General features: G+C 31.9%; 2 protein-coding genes across 7 annotated transcripts; one reads left to right on the top strand and one right to left on the bottom strand.

Annotated features, from left to right (window-relative positions):
* The first annotated feature begins 1,228 nt into the window (after window positions 1-1,228).
* Window positions 1,229-10,118, top strand: LOC139501972 (globin-1-like). Of its 2 annotated transcripts, none has more exons than XM_071291285.1 (4): window positions 1,229-1,337; window positions 1,840-1,965; window positions 6,517-6,742; window positions 9,432-9,766. In XM_071291285.1, exons 2-4 carry the CDS (start codon window positions 1,853-1,855, stop codon window positions 9,645-9,647), a joined length of 555 nt encoding a protein of 184 aa, XP_071147386.1. In that variant the 5' UTR covers window positions 1,229-1,337; window positions 1,840-1,852; the 3' UTR covers window positions 9,648-9,766. The 2 variants fall into 2 exon arrangements, with proteins under 2 accessions (XP_071147386.1, XP_071147385.1); XM_071291284.1 differs by having other exon boundaries at window positions 1,230-1,333; window positions 9,432-10,118.
* LOC139501971 (NACHT and WD repeat domain-containing protein 2-like) lies at window positions 8,422-23,784 on the bottom strand. Of its 5 annotated transcripts, none has more exons than XR_011658700.1 (10): window positions 23,736-23,784; window positions 22,821-23,036; window positions 21,052-21,140; window positions 20,624-20,740; window positions 19,957-20,160; window positions 19,018-19,412; window positions 17,124-17,283; window positions 16,217-16,387; window positions 12,024-15,848; window positions 8,422-8,458 (listed from the first exon to the last, which is right to left on the bottom strand). XR_011658700.1 is itself a non-coding variant. In XM_071291282.1 (9 exons), the coding sequence occupies exons 2-9, from the start codon at window positions 22,921-22,923 to the stop codon at window positions 12,081-12,083; spliced, it is 5,007 nt and encodes a 1,668-aa protein (XP_071147383.1). In that variant the 5' UTR covers window positions 22,924-23,036; window positions 23,736-23,783; the 3' UTR covers window positions 11,999-12,080. The 5 variants fall into 5 exon arrangements, 3 of the variants coding, with proteins under 3 accessions (XP_071147383.1, XP_071147381.1, XP_071147384.1); XR_011658699.1 differs by having other exon boundaries at window positions 23,690-23,772; XM_071291282.1 differs by lacking the exon at window positions 8,422-8,458 and having other exon boundaries at window positions 11,999-15,848; window positions 23,736-23,783.
* Window positions 23,785-24,276: the final 492 nt, after the last annotated feature.

The following is a 24,276-nucleotide window of genomic DNA, read 5'->3' as shown; positions in this document are numbered from 1 at the left end:
ACTCATTGTTTGTGTTTTGAGGGAAAACTATATCGTTTACAAAGAAACTGAACATAAATAATAAATTCAAGCTCAATAAAAAAAAGTTCAAATTTCTATGAATTACGTTGAATAGCTGTTAGAAACTGGATCATTTGTTGTTATTTAGTATTCCTTTTTTCTGTTGGAAATAATTTTTAACCCGGTGCACTTCTTTTGTTCGTCCTTTTCTTTACATTTGCACATCCACACCAGAGGTTCACCCTTCTTAGCTTCTAACAGCGACTCCCGTTTTTTCTAATAATTGTTAGAAACAAAACAAAACAATTATTAGAAAAAAAGAGAGTCACTGTTTGAAACTAGAAGGGTGAACCTCTAGTGTGGATGTGCAAATGTAAAGAAAAGGACGAACAAAAGAAGTGCATCGTTTTTTCGTTACTCCATTATATTCATCCAGAGTTTTATGTTTTGATCATGAATAACACAAACATATATATAACATCAATAAAATTGAGAGAATGGAAATGGGGAACGTGTCAAAGAGACAACAATCTTATTTATCATATATATGTATTGCCATTATTTTGAAATTGTGCTACATCTTTCAAAATTTATTTTTGTTACACAGAAAGTAATTTATTTTGCACCTGAATCAGACATGAGTTAGCACAAACATATAATATCAATTCATTTATCATACATACATATAGAGTCCAGAATTTAAGATGTTTAAATTATCGTTTGCAAACAAAAACAGTTCCTATGAAAAGAAATTTTAACAATATTTGTATGGTAAATATTAACATAAAAAAATATTCAATACATCAAAACTGGTATTAGTTATACGATCGTATACAAGTATCTTCATGACATAATAGAAAAGGAAAGACAACTCTTTTGTATCAGAAAAAAGTATGAACAGTGAGTTCGAACCAATAAAATATTACAGATTTTCACTGCTCAACTGAACATCACCTAGGTAAACATATTTACAAAAAGCAATGCAATCACTGAAGTATCATTGCCTATGATATATTACGCTTCATTCTATTAGCATAACATCTAAATACCAAAAAAAATTAATCAAAGGATATTTTCTTTACTTATTCATACAAAGCGTACTATTCCTCTTTTGTGTAGGTCTTTTCATAGTGAAATGAACGAGCTCGGTGCGACGAATTTGATTTTCATTCATCCGCTTTTGATTTAAAATACATAAAGAAAATTGGTTAAAACGATTTGAAAGAATCTTCCATACTTCATTAGATAACGTTAGAAATGACATGATTAAGTTTATACATTTGTACTTATTTTATATCATATTTTGACATGGATCGTACATTGAAAATTTAACGTAGGTATATGTGTTCATTTGTTTAACTGTTTTTGATAATTAGATATTTTTTTTAAATACCAAAATAATCAAATGATGATGTATGTATTGCATTGGACAAATTCAATTTTATATTTCACATAAGAAACAGTTTGTATTGGACTCATAAAATGGGCTTCACTCCGTATTGTTAAATTCTACGTCATTTTGTATTTTGCATAGGTACTTTGGGACAGGACATAAGTGACCGCTGTGGATAGTAAACTTGGAATTGATAGTAAATAGCAAACACACGTTATTTCTAGTATATTTATGTTATATATATTAAGTATACTGTTAAAGACAAAAATTATTTAAATTAACGGAAAACAAAAAATAACGGATTTTGAAAAAAAATGGGGGAGGGCAAACATTGTCTTGTCCCCAAGTACCTATGATCTTTCGGTAGAAAGTTTTCTGATTGACGATAATACCACATCTTCTTATTCTTATACTCAATTGTTTAATACGAACTTTTGTATTTGTAGTCCGATATTGATCATGTCAGTACGAAAAGCTTTAGTGTTTTCAAAAGACGAAATCCGGGCACTAAAAGAAAGTTGGTATGTTATGTGGGGAGACAAAACGAACAATGGAATTAAAATGCTAATGAAGTAAGTAAAACTACTCAATATTGGAGCGGATCCAGCCATTTTTCAAACGGGTTTCCAAAACCAAGGTAAAAAAAGGGGGGGAGTCCAACCATATGTCCTTATTCAAATGTAGTGTTCGTCAACAGGTGGGGGGATACATTTTCTCTGTGGATCCACAACTCCATTATACTACAGGTCAAAGATTTCTGATTAATACCATTATAGAAGAAAAGAGCTATATTTTTAACAACGTGAGGAAATAGTCATGTGTGAATAATGAAACGAAAACAAACGTATCAAGTTAAAGTACTATGATAAAAGTAGAATGTTCTGCGTTATTGTTGAAAAGTAGAAATATTATAATTGTAAAATAAATTTCTTCTTTCAGAGAATATTTTGTGTACGGTAATTGAAATGCAAACGCAATGTTAAACCATTTGTCTTTTCAAGATAATATAATTAACGTGGATTTTCGTTTACGGAGATTTTTGCGTCTTTAAATGTGTGTGGTTAAAACGATCGTTTATAGAATTTACTGAAAAATTTAACTCAAAATAAAAATACAAGCCATGTGTATATGTTTTTTTTTCTATGTACGGAGACATCCATATTTGCTTATTGTTTATATAATAAGGTTTCTCTTCATGGTCTGAATTTCCCCCAAAAATGTAAGATCTGCTAGTTTTTGGCAGAAAGGTTAGCACAGCTTTGTTTTATAAGGTTTTCTTCTCGGGGTAAAATAAGGAAAAAGGGAGAGGGGTATGTATCAACGAAAATGTACTAAGCCATTTGTATATATAGTTATTTGAATTTTGTGAAAGCGTTCTTATTGATTTGATTTGCCAACAATTATCTATCTTATACGATTTATTAAGTTTGAGGCTTTTCTTTTGTGTCATGTTTTCTATCGTATTTTTGTAAATGTAAATATTGTAATGTCATTGTTTGATGAAAAAGTGATATAAATCTCAAAACAATACCTTTGCCTCACCATATATTCTAAAACATTTAAATAAGGAATATTCAATTTTTGTTCTTGTTGTTTACGTTACATTTCAATGTGTGTGTTTATTTTTTGGAATATTTTTTTATTTTGTTTAGGGGGAGGGGGTAGCCATTTTGGGCAATGTGTTGATGACATATATTTCATAATCTCGACTAAATTCATTCCCACCTTTTTCATCTTGGGCGATTAAGTTTAGAACTCGATATATTGTACAAAAACCTGTCTATTCTTGAAGATGGTATTCTTATCTTTAGATATTTTTAGCTGTATTTGGCAAAACGTTTTAGAATTTTGGGTTCTCAATGCTGTTCAACTTCATAGTTTCTTTGGCCTTTTTAACTTTTTTTATTCGAGTGTCACTGATGAGTCAATTGTAGACGAAACGCGCGTCTGGTGCAAATACAAAATTTTAATCCTGGTATCTAAGATGAGTTTATTTTTCTAGTCGTCAGGTGGCTGTTTTATTTTTGTTACGTGTAAAACCTAAAATCCTTTTTAATACATTTTTATTTTCAACACACTATCTATCTTTATCTTTTATACTATTTTTATATAACTTTCACTGTATAATTTTTATACTTTTTCATTCAATATTATGTTAATATATCAGTAGATATATCCATGTTTAAGAAATGAACTTCATTGATAGAGTACAGATAAGTGGCCTTTATATATATCATGATAACTTACTCTTCCTAAAATTTATTCACTCGGCTGGAAATTTTTGTTAAAAGTGAAAAATATTTAAATAATGTTATCTTATGAAAAGATTTCAATGAATTAAAATCGGATTTTGCTATTAAATTTTGGCATATATTTCAAACAATGTTTGATTAAGAAAGGAAAAATCAAAAGCAATTGAACAAGAAATTTTACATTTATTTATATCCTACAAGTTTTGATAATTTAGTATTCACATATCTACACAGACATTCAAAATATTTATCCGACAATGTTTATTTCTTAAGTTTTAACATCGTTCTTTTTTTCTTTTGGCGAGAAAAAGGACTTTTGTAATCAGTAAAATTCGGAGAAATGATTTTGAGTTTATGTTTAAATCAATGGTTTTGAGAAGAAAACAAAAATCTGTATACATGTATATTTCCTTGGTTCTGTGTATCAAATTTCATTATATATGTATGAAAATGCATTGCCTCATACCACTACGTATATTGACTACCATATATATTTATATTCAAAATAGTTCAAGGACTCTTATAATTTCAGTTCCTTTTTCCATAAGAAAAACAACTTTTAGTTGCTACCGGGAGAAGAACGTAAACACCAGGCGCTATTGTTTTGTTAATAAGCTTCAAGTGATCGAAGGTCACTCCATTCATTTATTTCAAAAATATAAGCGAATTCAGTGTGAATCCAAATTGAAAATATATATTGGAATTTCATACTTGAACCAGCTAATTATTTAACTTTACTTTTATTAAAATTTTTGACGAGACTTTTGCTGCATACAAATTACAATTAATAAAACTTTTCTTTGAGTAAGATTATAATTATTAGAGAATCTTAATCATAATATATAAGTCACACAACAACATAATTACTATTACACGAACTATTTGAGAAAATTAAATGTTATAATGTTTGAACTTTAAGTAATTTTATTTCTATACAATACATTTAATGTACTGATAGAAGGTTAGATATTAAATCCATTACGATTAAGATTACAATAAACAGACTTCCATGATGGGAAAAAATTGAGATGATAATAATCTGTTAAAGAATAAAAGTAAATGATTTATTACTCCAATTTAGTGCCCTTAATAGTCATCTTGACATTACCATTCAGAGACATTATAATGTGATTTAACAACTTTTAATAGAATGGAATTATAAAAGGTTCGTGTATACCTATACATTATGCCATATAGATAACAAAAGCCCGCTCATGGCGAGTTGCAAATTGTCGGACTCCGCTTTTAATTGAAAAGGATTGACAGTTTTCCGGCCTGACGTTGCATTTGTAGTTCTCTTTGTATACCTCGCCTGCTTTCACCATTAAAAACTTGGTCCAACTGTTAGCATAGTTTGTAAGAAAAGCAATATCTTGAACGCATTTCTACTGCAACAATATTTAATGTACATTTTGACATAGCCTTTTAATATTATTTTGTTCATGAAGTCTCATTTTACACTACTAGTGTTTGTCGTGTCACACAGGAAGCAAAATGAACAGAAATGGTTAAAAGAGCCAACAACAGTAACTACATGGACTTCGCAAAAACAAATTTTGGGATCGTATAATGGTATGATGTCGTCGTCGTCGTCGTCTGCGTCGTCCGAAGACACATTGGTTTCCGAACAATAACTTTAGTTTAAGTGAAAAGATCTTTATGGATTTTTTTCAGAAGGATCAATACCACAAAAGGAAGGTTGGGATTGATTTTGGGGATGATGGTCCCAACCGTTTAGGAATTAGGGTCCCAAAAACAAGCATTTTTCTAGTTTCAAGATAATAACTTGTGTATAAGTATTTCTATTGCTCTGAAATTGTACCACACTGTTTAAAATCACAAAAAGAAGGTTTGGAATCATTTTATGGGTTATAGGACCAAAAAGGGGCCAAAAACAAGCCTTTTTCTAGTTTCTAGACAATAACTTGTGTGTAAATGTATGAATCTCTCTGAAATTGTACCACAATGTTCTATATAACAAAGGGAATGATAGGATTGAGTGTTGGGTTAATAGCCCAAAATATATAGGTATTAGGGGCCAAAAAAGGGTAAAAAAGAAGCATGTTTCTAATTTCCAGACAATAACTTGTGTTTGAGTGTATGGATCCCTCTGTATTACAAGGTTCCATACTACAAAGGAAAGGATGGGATTGAGTTAAGGGTTATTGATCCAAGGGGTTTTTCAGTTAAAAAAATTTGGGGGGGGGGGAGAGAGAATTTTTGTTTACAATTTTTTTAAGGGATTCCTTTTATTTTTTATTTTTCAAATCTCGAAATTTTGAAAAGTTTCAAGAAGAAATCTTCAATTTTCAAAATATTGTGCAGTAGATTTGTTAGATCTTTGACCACATTTATTTTGTGACAAAAAACTATATTATGTCAAGAATTTGATCGCAGTTCAATTTCAGACAGTATCAAGCTTGAATATTGTGACCAAATTTGCCCCTTCGACCGCTGAGGTCGTATAAAGCTGTGTTTAAGTGGTGTCATTATGGAACGAATTAAAAAAAAAAAGGTCCAAGTACCATAACTGCTGTAGAAATTGTAAAATCAATAAGAGTTTTCCCCTCAAAGGTGTTGTATCCACACGGGTCAAGATTGTTTTACAAAAGAAAAAGAAATGGTGATAACTTATGTTAAAATTGTCATATCATAATGATCGGGTAGTATAGTAATTTAAAGAGAATTTTATGAGAAAATGAGATAAAGTATGAAAGCTTTCTGTCTCCTAGTACTGTAGTTCATCTGACGGACAAACAAACGGACGGACAAAACAATAACGCTACATCCAACAGAGCGTACGGTCGAGGTCAAAACGTGTTTAAAACATAAACATCAACTAACAAACAAACAAACAATCTTTCTTTTCAGACTTTTTAAAATGCACCCAGAATCTAGAGCTTTCTATAAAGAATTCAAGGACCTCCGAGAACAAGATATGCCTGCAAATAAACGCTTTCGAAGTCTAGCGTTACAATACATGTACAAACTAACGGAGTATATAGATGCTGTTGATGATCCTGATACTCTAGAGGACCTGATGGTCACCACATGTAAAGCACATCATAAACGGGCATTAGGACCAAAACATTTTAAGGTACTTTAATTCTAGCAATATTTTATTATGAGTACTAGTATATAGGTTTAGAGGTTATTGATGTGATTGACCGTTTAACCCAACATCTGAATAAATGTACATTGTAAGTCCGCGACCTAATTTACACACAGGTACTTGTCGGAAAAAAAATTGTTTCTGATACAAGTTAAGTGCGTGTGTTTACATATGATCCAGATGGGTCATTTTCAAAAAATGTCGAATTTTGAAATTGAAAAATGTATTAAAAGTTACTTATTCAAACAACCCTCTACATAAGCAAATCAAAACAAACAGTACTTTAAGAACAACATATTAAAAGATGCAATCTTAATGATGTCATACAAGAATATCTTGAAACATTTTTTGATTGGTGGTACAATATTTTGTCTATCCTGTTACCATTTTCAAAAGAAATTTTGGGTTATTAAGAAAAGGTTTAGATAAAATGTTAAGCTTGTTTTACGTTACCAATTAGATGGTTTTCAAGAGAATAAACTTCTATTTATATTCATTCTGTAAAATAATAGATTATTTGCCAATTTTCGAGGTTGTACTGAAAAATGGCTCTAAAAATTAGTTTTCAAAGGTTGTAAAAATTACCACCAGTAATGCAAGTCTAAGATAGGAATTTATATTGTTCGGCCTTTTTTCACCCTTTCAAATAAACCCAACATCAAGTAAATCCCTCATAATTTAATTTACTTTTCTCTTTATTTCGTTGGTAACAGGAACGTACGTTTCTGATATATCATTATATAAAAGTCTATCCTGTTACCTTTTTGTCTATTCTGTTACCGATATCAGTTTTGCACCTGCAAATGCTTAATTGGGAAGATTAAGACGTTATAACCTTAAGATGAGTTGAAACAATGAAATATTTCATTCGTTTTCCACCTACATGTTAAAATAAAAAAATTAACGACGATTTTTGTCTATAATTGTCTATCCTGTTACTGTAACCATAGCAACCATTGTAACAGGATAGACAAATTTCTTCGTTTTTGATTGCTGTGGTGAAATAACTACTCCCTTTGGTGAAGTGATTATGGTTTCTATTGTGAATTTGGTTTCCAACACGTTATTGCACTTTTTACAACCATACTGTTGTGTAATTAATCAAAATGGTTGGTAACAGCATAGACATGAAAAAAGTACGCTCTATTTTTTTCACTAAATGGCTTGAATTTTCTTTTCTCTACACTGTCGTTCAAGAAACGAGGCGTTTTAAATGTAAAGTTTACTTTGCATTTTTGAAATCAACACTGACTGATTCAATATTCATAGGGATAATAATTTAACGACTGATTTAATTAGCGGTAACAGGATAGACATGAACCTCCTGTACGCTGATTGAATTTAGGTTGTAGATAATCTGTTACATACAATGATAAAGAAGCTACGATTTTTCGTTAGAATTATAATTAACGTTCTTAAAAAGTCCCTTTTGCAGATATCAAGGCGATCAGAAAATCGGAAAAAATCATTTGAAATGTGTTTTTCTGACAATGTACGCACACAAATACCCCCAAAATCGGACTTAAATGCAGTTTAATCTTATCAAAATAGATGTAAGGTGTGTTTATTATTAATGATCTGAATCACAAATCCGACAAGCTTTCATTTAAACCATTACAACTGAAATTTCCATTAGAAATAAAAAAATTAGCATGGGTGTACTGAAAATTCGACATTTTTTGAAAATGACCCATATAATGTCTAGAAAAATTTGTGTAGTCCTTACAACTCTAAACCAAAGACATTTTTAATTTTTTCTCTTTTCTTTTTCAACTTCATGCGTAACTTTTATGAAATACATCTGTATCACAGGGTTTATATGTGTTTCGGAAACTTGGTATATCGAAGTGTTAAACAAGGAAAAATACTACAGAAACAAAATGCTGTGGCAATTATAATCAACACATGACCTTCAACAATGAGATACACTCAAACCGTAAAGTAAGCCTTAAGGGGGGACAGTACAAGAATTTGTGTAGTGACTAGACAAATTCTTGTGATCCTTAATTTTAATCATCACAAGACCTTCAACAATGAGCAACACCAATAACGTATAGTAAACTATAAGAGGCAACTGTAAAACAAAAGGTGAAGCAATACAAAAGACAAAATCAACAGCCTCGCCCTGACAAAAAACAAAAAGCAAGACAAACAGAAATCAACAAATATTAAATTACATGCCCAGGACTTGAAACAGAGACAATGTATTGTATAAACATTGAACGACAAAATTTCTTCCTATGTGACGTATAAATTTTCTTACGTCAGACACGCGAAGCAATAAATGATTTTTAATTTGATAGATGTTTTTGTGCTTTTTTGTAAAATTGTTTGTTTTAAGATTGTAACACAGTGATGACTGCTGAACCCATATGTTGACTATTTTATTTATAATGTCTGTTTTGTTCACGCATCCTTCTAAATATAACGGAATTTGATGAGACTGTTGTACAATTGAGAGGTTTAACACTATAAAACCAGGTTCAACCACCATTGTATACATTTGAAAATGCCTGTACCAAGTCAGGAAATATGACAGTTGTTGTCCATTCGTTTGATGTGTTTTGTCATTTGATTTTGCCATGTGATAAAGGACTTTTCGATTGAATTTCCCTCGGAGATCAGTACTTTTGTGATTTTACTTTATACAGTATACCTTTGATTTATATTTCAGTGGATGGGATCAGTCATGACGTCAATGGTCAAAGAAACAATGAAGAGTACACACGTTAAGGAACTGCATAAAACGTCATGGACCAAACTCATGGACGCTCTCGTTGTCGTGGCGACAGATGTACAGAAAACACTGAAAGAAGAATCTCTTGATAAAATTCAGATTCCTGAAATGACTGGTGTATGGAGAAGTCCTCACAATAGTCCAAGGTTCTAAGAACAGAATCCACGATGGAGAGTTATTCGCATTCTCAGAATCTAAGGATTTTGGGTAATCTCATTGTTCGAACACTAAAATGAAATAACATTACGTCATTGGTTTAATTTCTATTGTTTAGTAAGTCTTAAACCAATCATATTTTGTTTTGGTATAGGCTTTTGAAAATATTACCAAGAAAGCATTAGATTCTGAAACGGCGAATTGGAGCAATGACATTTCGTGGTACTTGCCAGCTATATTTATTTTTTAGAAGAAATCAAAATATATATGCATTAATATCAGTTAAACGCTTGCGTTACCGTATGGTTATGTATATTAACATTTTGTACATCATAACTTATTCAGCTGCATCTGTACATTTAATTCCGACATTCTATTTATTAACATAATTTATGATCTTTGACAATTGTAAGCGCGGTAACATGTTGCCATTAGGCATTTATTTAGAAAATAAAACTATACATTTTATCATAGATCCAATTTATTCGGTCAGTGTATGTTCACTAGTGTTAATATGTCTTTTAATTGAGTTAAGCCATTTCAATTGATATTTTATAGTGTGTGTTTCTATGTTGTGATGTTACACTGTTGTTTCAGATAAGGGCGAATGTTGGTGCTTATTAAAACGTTTAAACCCACTGTATTTGTTTGCACCTGTTTTAAATCAGGAATATGATGTTTAGTACAATGTAGTTGTTGTTTGTTGATGTGGTTCATAAGTGTTTCTCGTTTTTCATATAGATTAGACTTGTGGTTTTCCCGTTTGGATGGTTTTACACTAGTAATTTGTGGGGCCCTTTTTAGCTTGTTGTTCGGTGTTGTCCAAGGCTCCGTTATGAAGACCTATAGTGGTTTTCTTATACAGAATAAGACTTGGATGGAGAGTTGTCTCTTTGGCACACATAACTCATCCTTTTATATCTACATATAGTCATTAGTTGCTCAACTAATTGATCGACAATTTTCGAATAAATATTCAGGACAATAAAGCATTTATATTACAGCAGAATGCATTGAGTGTGTAGGACAAGGTAGACTCTTTGGTGAACTTGCTTGTTAGCTGAACCGTGAAGTCATTATTAGGTTAGGTATACTACCCTCCTTTCGCAGTAGCCTAGTCCTACAGACAGACACACTTGTAATATCATATTCATAAAAACATTTTATCCTTTTTAAATAACTGTTTTAACAATTAACAATTAAAGATGAATAACAAAATATATTCATAAATAAAGAACAACATATATAGTTTTAAAAATTCAGGTACAGCAAAGTTTGAAAGTGCATTCAAATATTACATATGTATATATTAAGATGAATAACAAAATATATCCATAAATAAAGAACAACATATATAGTTTTAAAAATTCAGGTACAGCATAGTTTGAAGGTGCATTCAATTATTACATATGTATATTTTAAGTACAAATAAAAAATATCATAAATAAATAATTTATGAAAGACAGATTAATCATTTTAGCCTATATTAATTTGCTAACTATGTACGCAGTAACTGAAATCATTCCTATCTTAATTTTCTATTAGGCCATATAAAAGAGTATGTTTGGTTCCAGTTTCAAATAAAAAAAAGTAATGGTAGGAAGGTAGAGATTTTTTTTAATTTAATAATATATATGATATTTGTACATTGAGTCTAAAGAGGTAGCATTCTGACTTTACTGTGATTGATGAAAAATTACATTTTTTTTTATTGTAGCCTCTTATTAAGACTAAAAAGTAGGGGAGTGTGCTACTGGAAACACACATATTTTATTTGGCCTAATTTAAAATTTATTCATATCCGGATAAGTCAACTAATTTATTCTAGTATGAAAATAAATATTAAACAAAAAAGGCAAGGTCTTAAAATATCATTTCATTACATGAGAAGATAAGTACATGTAAATGCATAATTATAAAAAAAAGTCCTAATCAAAATGGCTAAATAAAAATAAAATAAAGTCATCTTAAATGAGCATTAGTGGAAAGGTTTTGGTGCAAAATATAGTTGATATTCATTTTGTGTCCGACAATCAACAGTTGGAAACAAATGTTCAAGTATCTATACTAAATGTATTAAAACATGTCAAAACAAATCAGATCTAAATTATATTAACGTACGTTGAGTATTTAAAATGCATGTGAAACGTATTTGTGGAGTACATGTAGGTTTTCTCTATCAAGTGTAAAAATTATAGTCGGCCAACTAAATATAAAAAATTTACATATTCCAAAAGTGGCCTAAATAACATGCTTAAATCATCAGAGATTTTTTTTGGCATTTAAAGCTGCCACTTTAGTTCTAGTGCAATTATCTAATTTATAAAACTATCGGCAACATTTTCTAATTTGTATGGTGAAATTATATATCACTTCTTCGATTATCACAGATGAAGACAAATCTAACTGTTGATGCATAGATGCATGTTTTCAAATAATTGTACAAACTGACGATTTAGTTGTTTTCTGATTTGGTTGTTTCTTGATACGGATTGCTTCCCTTTTAACAACACCGTCTAAACCTGCTGATGTAACGATGTCATCTTTATTAGATTTATGGAGCATCATGACTCGGCCATCATCACAACCAACTATAATCATACCAAGAGATGTCACTTCAAGGCATACTGGTATCCCGTGTACCGGACAAACAAACTTTATTTCCGGCGAGTCAGTGGTTGCAAGTTTCAATAATCCTGCAGTAATATTTGGAAATATAACCGTGTGGTTGTCATGGAGAAAGCGTGGATATGTTTGTTGCGTTGACTGCTTTCGATACTCTTCTTCAGCATCGTATTTCCACTTAAATCGAAAATTGATAACGTCATAAAGCTGACGGTCTCTGTCAATGCAAAAACGGCCATCTGGACTTGCCGACCAGTCTTTTTGACTGTCCATTCTTTCTAATCCCCCTTCCCTTAGTATCTTTTTTGACTGAAGATCTACTACAATAACAATGTCACCAGATTGTCTCACATTCTGCGTTATGAATAAAGCTGGTTCATTCAGTACCATAGTAGTAAACCTAACCCTACAATTTTCTAAGAAGTAGGTTTCTTCACCAGTTGTTACATCATACGCAGTAATATCCGCTACTGTAGGGTCACCTTCTAGGTGAGGAGATGAAACGATTAAATATTCTTCATTGCTGGTGAAATCAAAAACCATATCATGTAAGGACGGTCTACCACTATGTAGTTTATGCAAGAGTTTACCATTTGGTACACTATACAAGTTTACATAAGTAACTTTATCATCATCGCCCTGGACGTATACTGCCACCATTGTAGTACACGTAGTGATACCTTTAACTTGTAAGCTTGTTAATGGTAATGGCATCTCTAAAGCACCGGAAGTGGTGTTAAATATTTTAACAGCTTCGTCTGAGTGATATTCCCGGACTACAGCATATTTACCATCCCATGTGACAGTGGGTTTCATCACATCAATATCCCCTTGAATATAAAATTTTTGAGTTCCAGCTACCAAATCAAAAATTGCAAGTTCTCCTCCTAAATTACCTCTTATTGCCGCCACTTTACCCGACCTTGCGATTGCAATGTACCTTGGTGCTGTCTTCATCGTCATTGGCTGGATTTGATTATCACTCATGGTTAACGCAGAGGTCCTCCATGTTGAAATAGCATTTCCTCTAGATGACGTGTTGACGAAAAATTCACCGCTAGAGGCCATCAGAAATATTTCAGACTTTGATCTGTTGATTTCAATAATGTTAGCTACTTTATTGGTTTTCATACTGTATATAACAAGAAACCCTTCGTATGCAACTACAAACAGTTCACCATCAGGCGCTAAATGTCCAAAAAAGTCTGTGACCCTATGAACCGGTTTCACCTCGTCCGGAATTCGAAAATGGTGTTGCATTTTGTTAAGTTTGTAGTTCCAGAAATACACACCGGTATTATATTTCAACATAAGAAATGTTTCATTGCTTGAAAATTCCAGTGATAAAATTTTCTCATTACCCGTTGTTTTTACATCGCAGACCAATTCGCCAACGTTTCCTTCGGTCGCATCTAAATTATACACTTTCACCAATGATAAATCGCGATACAATACTACGATCTCTTTTCCAACAGGAGCTAAAATAAAATCTTTCGGTTTTTCATTAATGTTGAATTCACTTTCAATTTTATTGTTTAGTATGTTGTACATGAAAAACTTAGTTGAATTTTTCTCGTGTATCAAAGCCTTCTTTTCGTCTGGTAACATCAGAAACTTATCTGGTACTTGATCAAGAGCAAACAAATGCTTTCCAGTTGCCTTATCAAAAACATCAATGTTGTGCCCAACATACATACAGAAAATTTTATCACTCGTGACAGCGAATTTTAAACTGTCGGCAAAACCAACTCCTGGGTAGGTCTTGGAAAGTGAAATTGTGTTGATCAATTCACAGGCGGCCATGTTAACGACAATTAGAATATTAGAAGTCTTCTGGTAGCTAGAACACAAATAACAAACATCCTTCTCTTTGTCAATGGTAAAAATATTCATCTTTAACAGCAGAGGATCATACAAGCGGATTTCTTTCTCCAGTTCTCCTGTCGTCAGGTCCCAAGAAACCAAGTCATTATCAGCTGTCATTGCCAGTAGATGCTTTGAATCTTTAGAGATCATTACTACCTTTGAACCAAACGGAACAGCTTCATGTTCGAATTTGTACATCAACGCGTTGTGTGGTATTGTGAAAGAGGTCTGATAAGGTACAGGCATCTCTTCAGATTTGATGACGTTAAAACATTTTTCAACAAGCATTTTTTCTAAAGATGATTTTTTCTGTGCTAGAAATGGGGTCAAATGCCCAGAAATTTCAATTGCTAGTGTCTTTGGAAATGCCATCAGTGACGACTGAATCTGTTTGAGAACACTAAACAATGTACTCCCGTTATTCTTACTCAATGTGAAATCTTCCAAAACTTGTTGAACAGACACAGCTTTGATTTTCGCTGACAAGAAATCATAATTAAATAGACACATAGAACGGACTTCGTCTATGCGTCCTGCCATAGTAAGATGGTAGGGTAATCGATTCAATTTTCGTTTATTAAATCTCTCCTTTTCTCTGTTTTCAACATTGTATTTGAAAGTAAGTGGCTGTGGAGATATTTTCCTATCAGTATCAATAGTATTTGCGGATAATTTCAACCTTTTGACCTGGTAATCTGAGTATGTGAATGGTTTTGGTTTGTTATACCAAGTTCCAATGAAATAATCTGCCAATGTAGATTGGATTTGGTCTTCAAATATCTCATCGGACAGGTATCTTGATTGAGCTGCTTCTATAAATTGTCTGTGGTACCAGTAAAATACGGTGGTGTCATCTACTTCCCTATCGACTAGATAAGATGATATATCATGGCGCAAGCGCACAAATAATAACGGAGGAATCCTTGTTATTGGTGGCACGTGGATTCGGAACACATCAGTCAATAATGTGTCATCGATTGAAAGGATATCTTCCAGTTCGGTTTCACTGAGACCAGAATTGGAAGCAGTGATGTAAGCAAAAGCCCTAGATACAAACATCTTTCCATGTTTGTGTTCAAGATGTTCAAAAAGTTTAATAATACTCTCCTTGACAGTAAAGGCAAGACTGTTATTATCGACAACTGTATACGATCGCCATTCCAGGACACTCTCAAAAACAAGTTTTACATAAATTGGTAAACTACATTGTGTAAATGCATTTTCTATTACATTGAACTGTTCATGTGTTAAAGTTCTGTTTTTTCCATCCAACCAAGATTTGAGAATTTTACAGCTTAATTCCTCTCCGAGCTTAGGAACCAGAATAAAACTTTCTGGGGAGAACAAAGATTTAAGCAATACAATTATATCGGTAGACTCAATATACGTTGAAGTTACAATCTTCACGTCTTCGGGAAGTTTTTTAGGGAGCCAATGGAGTTTGTGAGCAGCATGTTCTTTTGACAATTGATCTAAGGAATCGAGTAGTATTACCAAGGGTTTACTCGATTTGTACTCCCGAATTAGTTTGTGAAATAAACGGGTTAAATCATCAATATCCTGAGGTAAACTCGGCTCATTCCCTGTAGTTACCAACATAATCTGTTGACAAAGACTATGTAAAAGTCTGTAGACATTACTACTGTCAGGTGAAGTTCCAAGAAAACGGAAAATGGTGATTGCATCCTTATGTTTTACAAACTGTACCTGTAAAAAAAAAAGAATTTTACTTTAGAGAGCTACCATTTGATTTCTAGCGGGGGGGAGCATCTAGAAGAATTGACAGGGGAAAAATGTTTTTTGATAAATTTTTCATCCTGCCTTTTAATTAACTCATAACTCTTGTGCTGCTTTTCTTTCCAAATTTAATCCTTGATCCTTCACCTAAAAACTGTTAAATAATTTGGAAGAACAAATGCAATTACTTTAAGATACCATTTACATTTATAAATTTGGTGCGTCCCGTAAGCTTTTCTGGAATGACCTTTATCTGGGATACATAAACAAATTGAAAGACTTGGGTGTATATAGTATAGAATGTAAAAATATGTATAGATCAGTAAAATATTAGATACCTTTCTTGCCGCCTCTGCAATTATAGAGGTTTTGCCACTGCCAGAAGGACCATACACAGTAAGTGGCGACTTGTCTTTTCTCTGCAAGTAATCAGCAATCTTGTCTAAGATTGTCTCTCTACCGTGGAATATTGCACATCTTTCCCTTGCCATTGTTGCGTGTTGTAAAACCTATAACATATATAATAAATTTGGTATGTTTAACAATCAGCTATAGACTATATTTAAAACGTATCAACAGTTTATAAATGTACTAATCTATATTTCAGACAAAATAAGAATCAATTTGATAAAGATGAAAATATGTAATTTTATACATATTCTTATATCCAAAGAATGATTTGGGCTAAGTGTTTTAACAATCACTACAGCGTATATGGAATGTGTCAATATAATAATATATCATATCAAACCATGCAGTGATTCGATTTATTTTAAAATACCTTCGTAATGAATAGACTAAGAAAGACATGAGGTATGATTGCTAATAAAAAAAAACATTTTTTGTTGAAGTGTATACAGCCTGATGTTCAGTTATTGTCGTTTGTTGATGTCGTTCATAAGAGAAGTGTTATATTCATTTCTGTTGTTTTTATTGCATATATTAGACCGTTAGTTTTCCTGTTTCAATTGTTTTACACTAGTCATTTTGGGACCCTTTATAGCTTGCTGTTCCGTGTGAGCCAAGGCTCCGTGTTGAAGACCGTACTTTGACCTACAATGGTTAACTTTTACAAATTGTGACGTGGGTGGAGTGTTGACTCATTGGCACTCATACCACATCTCCATATTTCTAGACCTTTGAAATAACCATCGATATAAAGAGTTTTTAATTTTTACCTTTTGTCAACTTAATATTGATGCAATGTATAATTATGTAATATCTGATAATACTATGCAATAATACCTCAGTATACAAACTATCTTGAAGTAGCATTTGTTTGTTGGTGACAGCTTTGTCAATCAAAGAGATCATACTATTGTAAAACTTGTCTCCAAATTCCTTTAGGTATGATTCATGGAAGTCTTTTTTTATTCCCGTATCAGGAGCCCACTTCACAAGAGATCTGACATAAATAACAAAAAATGTTTTAGTCAATTTGATAACAACATTTAACAATATATATATGCACATGTTGTCTTAAAAAGTAAAAACACAAAAATACTGAACTCCGAGGAAAATTCAAAAAGGAAAGTCCAAAATCAAAAGGCAAAAACAAAAGTCCAAACACATCAAACGAATGGATAACAACTATCATATTCCTGACTTGGTACAGGCATTTTCTAATGTAGAAAATGGTGGATTGAACCTGGTTTTAAAGCTAGCTAAACCTCTCACTTGTATGACAGTCATTAAATTAAATTCAATTATTAAATGTGATAATGTTATTGGTTGATTGAAGTTTGCTGTACGCCTAGTTGCATATTGAGGACGAGAATACAAAGCAACATGTAAAGTATACATCTTACGTGACACATGTCCTTTCAAAATGTCTGCACTAGCATTGCTTCAATAACTTTTTTATAAACGATATTCAAACTAGATTGTGAGTGCATCTTTATTATGCTCTTTGGAGAAAATAAACATAGACACCTCCCCTGTGTGTATTTTTCTCGACATCAAATGGCTTTAAATTCAAATTAACTGGTCTATGTATACGTATAAAGATATTTATTACAGCTGTGCATAAATGTGATAAAGGTTTTTTTTATTATTATTTTTTTTATTTAACATACTTGATTGAATATTTTTACATTTGTTAGTTAGATACAGAATGTAAAGGTATTTAATTTAATTGTATATCCTTAAATAGCAGCAACATTAGTTTACTGATAAAATTGAGAATGGAAATGGGGAATGTGTCAAAGAGACAACAACCTGACCATAGAACAGACAACAGGTTACCTATAGGTTCAAATTTTACAAATCAAAGTAAAACAATTATTGATAGAATCAGAACACATAAATTTAGGAATCAGACGCATATTATGTAATCTAATTTTTAAAAAGATCTAAGACAACGAAAACATATATCATCATACCGAGATCCGAAAAGAATTGAAAACGGAAATGGCAAAATCAAAAGCTAAAACAATTGAACAAATGGAATACAGACATCATAAATACAAACTTGGTACGGACATTTCCTTATGTAGAAATGATAAGTTAAACCTCATTTTATAGCTAGCGTAACTTCTCACATGTATGACATATAATGTATATTACAATATAATAGCTAATACATGTTCTTATACACTTCACATTAAAAATTGATTTTTAATTCCTAACTTTTTCCAGTTTTCATAGCTGCGTGATACTTTTATGGTTATTACTGGTTTATAGTCAAAGGCTAGCACATTTTTAATTGCAAACTTTAATACAATGTAGTTCAGTTAGCAGCGTGTCTTTTTAAAGCTGTTATCCTAATGCTAGCAAGTTAAAGGTTTGGTTTTGACGTGCTTGCTCTGTTTGTATAAATGTTAATGCAAGCATTGTAATTAAATTTGACATCTTCTATCAATAGATAGGCAGGGCTTCAGCATGTATACATTATAATTATCATTGTCATTTGAAGCTGAGCAATTCATACACGTTGAAGCCTGCCTATCTATTGATTACAGATGTCAATCTTAATTACAATGATTGCGCAAACATCCATGCAAAAAAAGCAAACAATTCAACCAAAGTTTTAACTTACTAGCATCAGGATAACAGCTTTAAATTGAGAGTAAAAAAACTGCCAAACCAGGAGAATCTGTGTAATAAAGTAAGGTTAAAGCAGAATTTTTAAAATATTTACTTTGACCAACTTGTTTTTTTATCCTTTATTTTGTTGGCTACTTTTTCATCTCGCAGTTTCTCCAATATTTTTTGTGCCTCTTCGTCAATAATTCTTAGCTTTTCAGATTTATCATCTTTTCCAATTTCTACCATGTCGATGAACCTCGGGGCAACTTTATCATTGAGGTCAATGTCCTCAAACAATCTGATGAAGCAGAGGCACTGTTCCGAGGCGTTGCCGGGTAACTTGAGTAATCCTGCAATGATCTCTTCTTCTGTTACGGACATGAAGTATTTTAGTTTGTCTTCCTCGTTAAGTTTCTTATTTTCAAAACATATTTGACTGGCCAATCTTAACTTCTGTCCTAGAGTATTGTAGATTGGTTGCCATTCTTTCCATTTTTCAGCGGGTGTCTTAAAAATGAAAAAAGAATGTTTCATGAGTCGTAGATTCCTGCAGATAGCTGAAAGAAACTTTTCAAGAAAGACGCAACTAGAATTTCACATAATAATTACCGTACTATGTTCAATAACACTATGTTAATTTTTTTATAATGTTTAAGCTAGAAAAATAAAAATATATAATTTAAACATCAAATCCGCTTATACCTGCATAATTACCAAGAGCATTTGAATTCTTGAAAAAAAAATTCTTAAATTAAGTTCATTAATTGTCTTTAAGAGTTTGTCATATAAGTAATACATCTAAGGCAATCTGTGCATCGGGGATAAACAAGCCTATAATGGTTTACTTGTACAAATTGTGACTTGGATGAGAGAGTTGTCTTATTGGCACTCATACAACATCTTCTTGTATCTACTAAGTGTTTTGAATAATACAATATTTTTTGTAAGCCAAGTTTATAGAAAATAAACAAGAGTGTAGACTACTGCCCTGATGATACACTCGGGAACGAAACGTCCACCCGCAATGCATAGATGGTGAATCAGTACTAACCTTTGATTTATAGTCTGGTATCGTTGCACTGATTGGCTGTAGAACATGGACGGGTGGAACAGCATTAAGGTCTTCCTCGTACCATTTGACAAGCAACGCCGAGTCTTCGCCAGAATCAATCAATGTTTGTACTAATAAGTTGTATTCTGAACTGACGATAGTAAGTGGTAGTGGGCGGTAGCCATGCTTTTGGTTTAAGAAGGTCTATAAAATAACGGTAAAAATCATTAAAAAAAAATATGGATGGTAATAGTGTTATGGACAATTTGTGTGTGCAATGTGTTTTGCATGTGCCACAGAAAAGATAAAACAAATTTGACTTCGACTTTAAAAATTATCGAACCGACAACAAATTTTTATAAAGACAAAACACAACATTTGACATTCAAATGAAGCCAACCATTAACGAGTCCGGCATGGTACAATGTATCTCAAACCCTTATCACGCCAGATCGACGTGTGTAGCGTCACACACCGGTGTCTTTAACGGAACACCCTATATAAATCCAAACAGACACCCTACTTTTAGCATAGATGGAATAAATCTAAGTTACCATATTCCCATTGGGTTGAAAGATATACCCTTCTGGATATTAAACTACGAATAATGACAGTTTTTTCTTCACGAAAGAAGTAATCTAAATTAGTAGAACACCTTCTTACTTACCACAAAACTTGGACCAGTTGACACCTTTTGACAATTGTAGATTTCTTGTAAACAAAGCAAAGAAGACATGTGATCATCTGAAGCCTCTTCTGGTACGCCCCATCTCATGTCGATTACCTAAAGGAAATGTACAAAGTAAACACAATCAGAAAATTATTGCTTAGATTCTTACCACTTTATATGCACACATTTAATTGTATAAATATTGGAAAACTACTCGTGTAAGCATTGTGTATACTTCGCTTTTCCCTCATTTTAACATGGTTGAACATGTTTTCTTATTCAAACTTCATTCTAGAGAAAGAAATCATTATAAAACGATACAAATAGCCATGAAAGTATTTAATCTAATGCAAAATGTGAAATTTCATAACTTATCTATCATGAAAGGATGCTTAAAGTTGCCAGTTACATGAAAAAGTAATTACCTGGAATTCCAGTCCATGTTTTTCCTTACAGTGAGCCTTTATTTTTGGATAAACATCTTCCATCAGCATATTCCTTTCTTCATACGTATCTGCAATGCAAATTTAATTGTCTAAATATATTCATATATGGAACATATAGTAGCAGTAACGGATTTGGGATATGGCTTTGAGGAAGTAAGCTCCTATTTTTGGTGCAAAAAATAAATCTCATCTTCCACACTATTTACATGATTTTTTTTGCATGAAGTCGTCGAAACATTTGGGTCATTAATCCGCTAATCAGTTATGGAATTACATCCCCCTCTTCTTTTTTTTTTTAAAGTTCCTTCTTCCGCCTTTATTAAGTTCTTAATTTTATATGTTGTTTTCCAAATTGGTCTTTGAGTTTAACCCATGAATATTATCGTGTATATTTAATGTGTTTTGACCACAATAGACGTAGGCCAATTCAATTTGAATGTTTAATTTAAGGGGAAAAATACGTCCATGATATCTGGTAGAATTTGAAAATCATGACCAACAACTACACACTATGTGACATATCTATAAAATCCAAATGTTATTAAGTTTTGCTGAGGACGGGTTTTTTAAATCTCCAAAATTGACTGATTGATGTTTGGTATATACCGCTATTTTTAACACTTTTGGCTAAACACTGACTGTAGGTTTTATTGGTGGAGGAAACCGGACCCCCCCCCCCGAAAGAAACAACCCACATTTATTAAGAAAAAAGGCAATCCTAGTCGATTGAGATAGAAGTCAATCACACACAAAATAAAGTTGGAAGAACTGCCTAAAAAGTATGAATTATCAACGCACCGTGGCGAATATTTCAATCAATATCAGAACGAAGTTGGTAATAAAGTGCATTAATTTCTTTCAAAGGACAAAAGATCCTAAATATCAACAAACCTGTGCATTTACGAATTTAAGGGCAATATTATCATGATTATGTTTTTAAACTTTGAAAGTCTGTCATGGATCGTCATTGCTAAAGTGGAAGCTATTAAAGATTTAATGGGCTAACTGGGACATTTTGCATTTAACCTGGGACATAATATATTGACCATCCCAGATTCAACTGAGTTTCCCAGTGTCAATAATAATGTTATATTTAAGATAAATTAATAAATTTAACTAAAGTTCTTATGCGCACGGTGGATTTCTCTCGAGATAAATACATGTACCAACATCATGTCATCGCCACCGCATGGTTTATGCATTTCACAATTTGCCATTTGAGAAATTGTGTCATCTAACATAAATTACTATTGTATAGTATTCATACGAATTGTTCGACATTTAAGGACAGTTGTCCTATTTAAAAAAAAAATTAAAGGCTTCCATCTTACGGATGTTCGCTACTCTGTTTAAAAATAACAACCTTTTTAACAGACTGTTATAAATTAAAAGTATATAAATAAAGAAAATAAAAAGCAGAAAAAAATGGAGGGTTCGTGTGCTTGTTTTCGAGATATAAGCCGTTGAAAATTTGGCGGGAAATAATTCTCTCTAGATTTTTCTTGCACTTAACATTGGTACCTTTTTTGTTTTTAAAAAACTATGAAAAAATAACAAGGATTTCATAAGAAATTTGAAATATGGCTTTTTAAATAATATGTAATAAAAATATGAAAAGAAAAGTAGGGGTTAGTGGGCAATTTTTTTTAATGTTAATACATGGATAAAACCAGAGGATTCCGAAAATCTGGCAGAAATTCAAAAAGTAGAGGAGCAAACATCCTTAAAGTATGTTTTAATTTACAAACCTGTAAAAGTGGAGCTGATGAAGATTCTAACAACTCTTGAGTTCAACGCTGGAAGATTGTCAAGAGATCCTCTCAGGACAGACATCTTTCTGGAGTTGTCCATCTTTGAACGACAATCTTCACTGTCTAACAGGAAGGTAACTAAGCTATTTTGGAATGGTCTTCTCAATCTTTAACTGTAGGGGACACGGCAATATGACATACATCCCCATTATACTGAAATGTACAGTATCATACCAAAATATATATAGCAATACAGGAACTACTTTGTCGGTGATTTTGAAGGATAAACGTTATTACTTTTAGCAGCATATATAAGTATTTATTCATCAGAAGTGACCAGTTTTAGTGGAAAATACTGACACCCCTAGTTATAAAAGGAAGTCTATAAAGAATGAAAAAGAAAAAAGAAAACTGCTTAACATTCAGTTCAGGATTTGTAAGGACTATAAACAAAATCCATTTAAAGCATTTCATGGATGGACGGATTTTTGTTTAACACCAAGTGACAAATACAACGATTGATTGTTGGTAAAGCAACGTCCAGTGGCAAATATTTTATCGATGTTACGGACGAAGAAATTATGTGGTGTTGCAATATGAATTCCATGTAGATATTGACTGATCACACGACTACAACATATGTACTTTATATCAAAATTTAAAAAAATGATCACAGTCCAAGACAATTATAAAAACAGATTGTATTGATCTATTGGCAATATATACAATGTATGTTATTTTGCTTCTGCAATTGATTTATCAGTCATCAAGTTCAATGGGTAAATTGAAATGAGATATGCAATTCATATATCATTATTCATTTGAATTATTCTATTAAATATATTATCATTTATGAAGATACGTACCGCTAAAACCTTAAAAAGTCTAATTATTACAATGAAATAAGTTTACCTGTAATTACAGGTGATGTGATTGTTTACATATTCTCATGGATACCTGTGTCATATAAACGCACTAAACCGGTCTATATTCTTGTTATTAATCAAACATTTAAACGATCTGTCTATAATTGTAAATTAAGAACCTTTAAATAAAAAGTCTTGTTACAATTCCGTGTTTTTGTATATTCAGAGAATTGAAAAAAATAAATCTTCAATATATTTTTGATTTTAATAAATAGATACTAAATATCCAAGGTGGACTTATAAAATAAATTTGTCTGTATTTAGATTCTTTTTTTTTTATTTAATAAAACAAAATCAAGCGGAGACACATATAATAATTAAAATTTATATTTTAAAATCGCAATTTATGCAAAATAAAAGTATTTATTTATATAAAACAAAAAATACAAATTTAAATTCCGCGAAAAAACTGTTTGTGGTTGCACATACTGTTTTATATTTTTTTCATTTACATGAGATATCTACTTTTGTAATATTTGAGCTATCAGATTGTGCCGGAGACCCGACGATTTTAATGGTAAACCATA

Source organism: Mytilus edulis, chromosome 13 (assembly GCF_963676685.1).
Source record: "Mytilus edulis chromosome 13, xbMytEdul2.2, whole genome shotgun sequence".
Taxonomy (NCBI): Eukaryota; Metazoa; Mollusca; class Bivalvia; order Mytilida; family Mytilidae; genus Mytilus; species Mytilus edulis.
The sequence above is the reverse complement of the archived record's forward strand: the minus strand, read 5'-3'. Positions and strand labels throughout refer to the sequence as shown.